Below are 904 nucleotides of genomic sequence, written 5' to 3' on the forward strand. Positions count from 1 at the left end.
CATTTTACTCTTGACAATCTTTTTCTAAAAAAGTGAAACCGGTAAGTCAATAAACATCTCAAAAAGTCCATTGCACTTTCAAACCTTCTTTCATATATATATATATATATATGTGTGTGTGTGTGTGTGTGTAGGGATTGGCTATGAGGGTGTATGTGTGTGTGTGTGTATTTCTGTTTGTATGTGTGTGTATATGTTTTGTTATGAATATGACTGCAAAAGAAATGATCAAAAGAAAATAAAAACAGGGGGTTGATTTAAACTAGGTTAATATCTATAACAGTTTTTTTTTCCAGTTTCTGTCAAACAAATTAATAAAATATTTTAGTCAGAATATAAGTTTAAAAACACAGAAATACTGTAGGAATTGTTTATTGTGGTCAATTTGATGACAATAACTGACCTATAGCAACAACCAGTTGATAACAAACAACAATATTAATTCTGATAACAATAATCGGTCCTGTAATTATAGTAAATGGATTTCAATGAATATTTACCAAATATATCATGCTTATGAAAAAAAAAATGTTTGAATTTAACAAAAATTTGAAAAATGTATTTCTTCATTTCTCATTAATCACTTGTGGAGTCATTTGTGGATAAGCAACATTTGGATATGCAACATTTGGATAAGCAACATTTGAATAAGCAGCATTTGGAGGATAATGAGCAGTCACTGGTGAGTTTGCAATTTCACGTGGCTGGTTTTGTTGAATGACGACAACCCCACCGGTCTGTAAAAGGGCAGAAGAAAAAATAAGGAATTTTAAATTCATTAGGAGTAAAATATATTTTTGATATAAATGTAATGGATAAATTTTTCCTGACTGATTTAAAAAACATTATTTAATTTTTCTGTTTTAAAATCTTTAGCATTATATATATATATATATATATATAT

At 27.9% G+C, this 904-nt stretch overlaps 1 protein-coding gene across 1 annotated transcript in view; it reads right to left on the minus strand.

Annotated features, from left to right (window-relative positions):
- Positions 1-356: 356 nt before the first annotated feature.
- LOC106868672 (uncharacterized) overlaps positions 357-904 on the minus strand; it is a 28,473-nt gene continuing 27,925 nt past the window's right edge. The window contains exon 6 of the mRNA XM_014914047.2: positions 357-737. Coding sequence (XP_014769533.1) covers positions 567-737 — 171 coding nt within the window. The 3' untranslated portion in view covers positions 357-566. The remainder of the gene's footprint in view (positions 738-904) is intronic.

The sequence above is a fragment of the Octopus bimaculoides genome, chromosome 11 (assembly GCF_001194135.2).
Source record: "Octopus bimaculoides isolate UCB-OBI-ISO-001 chromosome 11, ASM119413v2, whole genome shotgun sequence".
Classification (NCBI taxonomy): domain Eukaryota; kingdom Metazoa; phylum Mollusca; class Cephalopoda; order Octopoda; family Octopodidae; genus Octopus; species Octopus bimaculoides.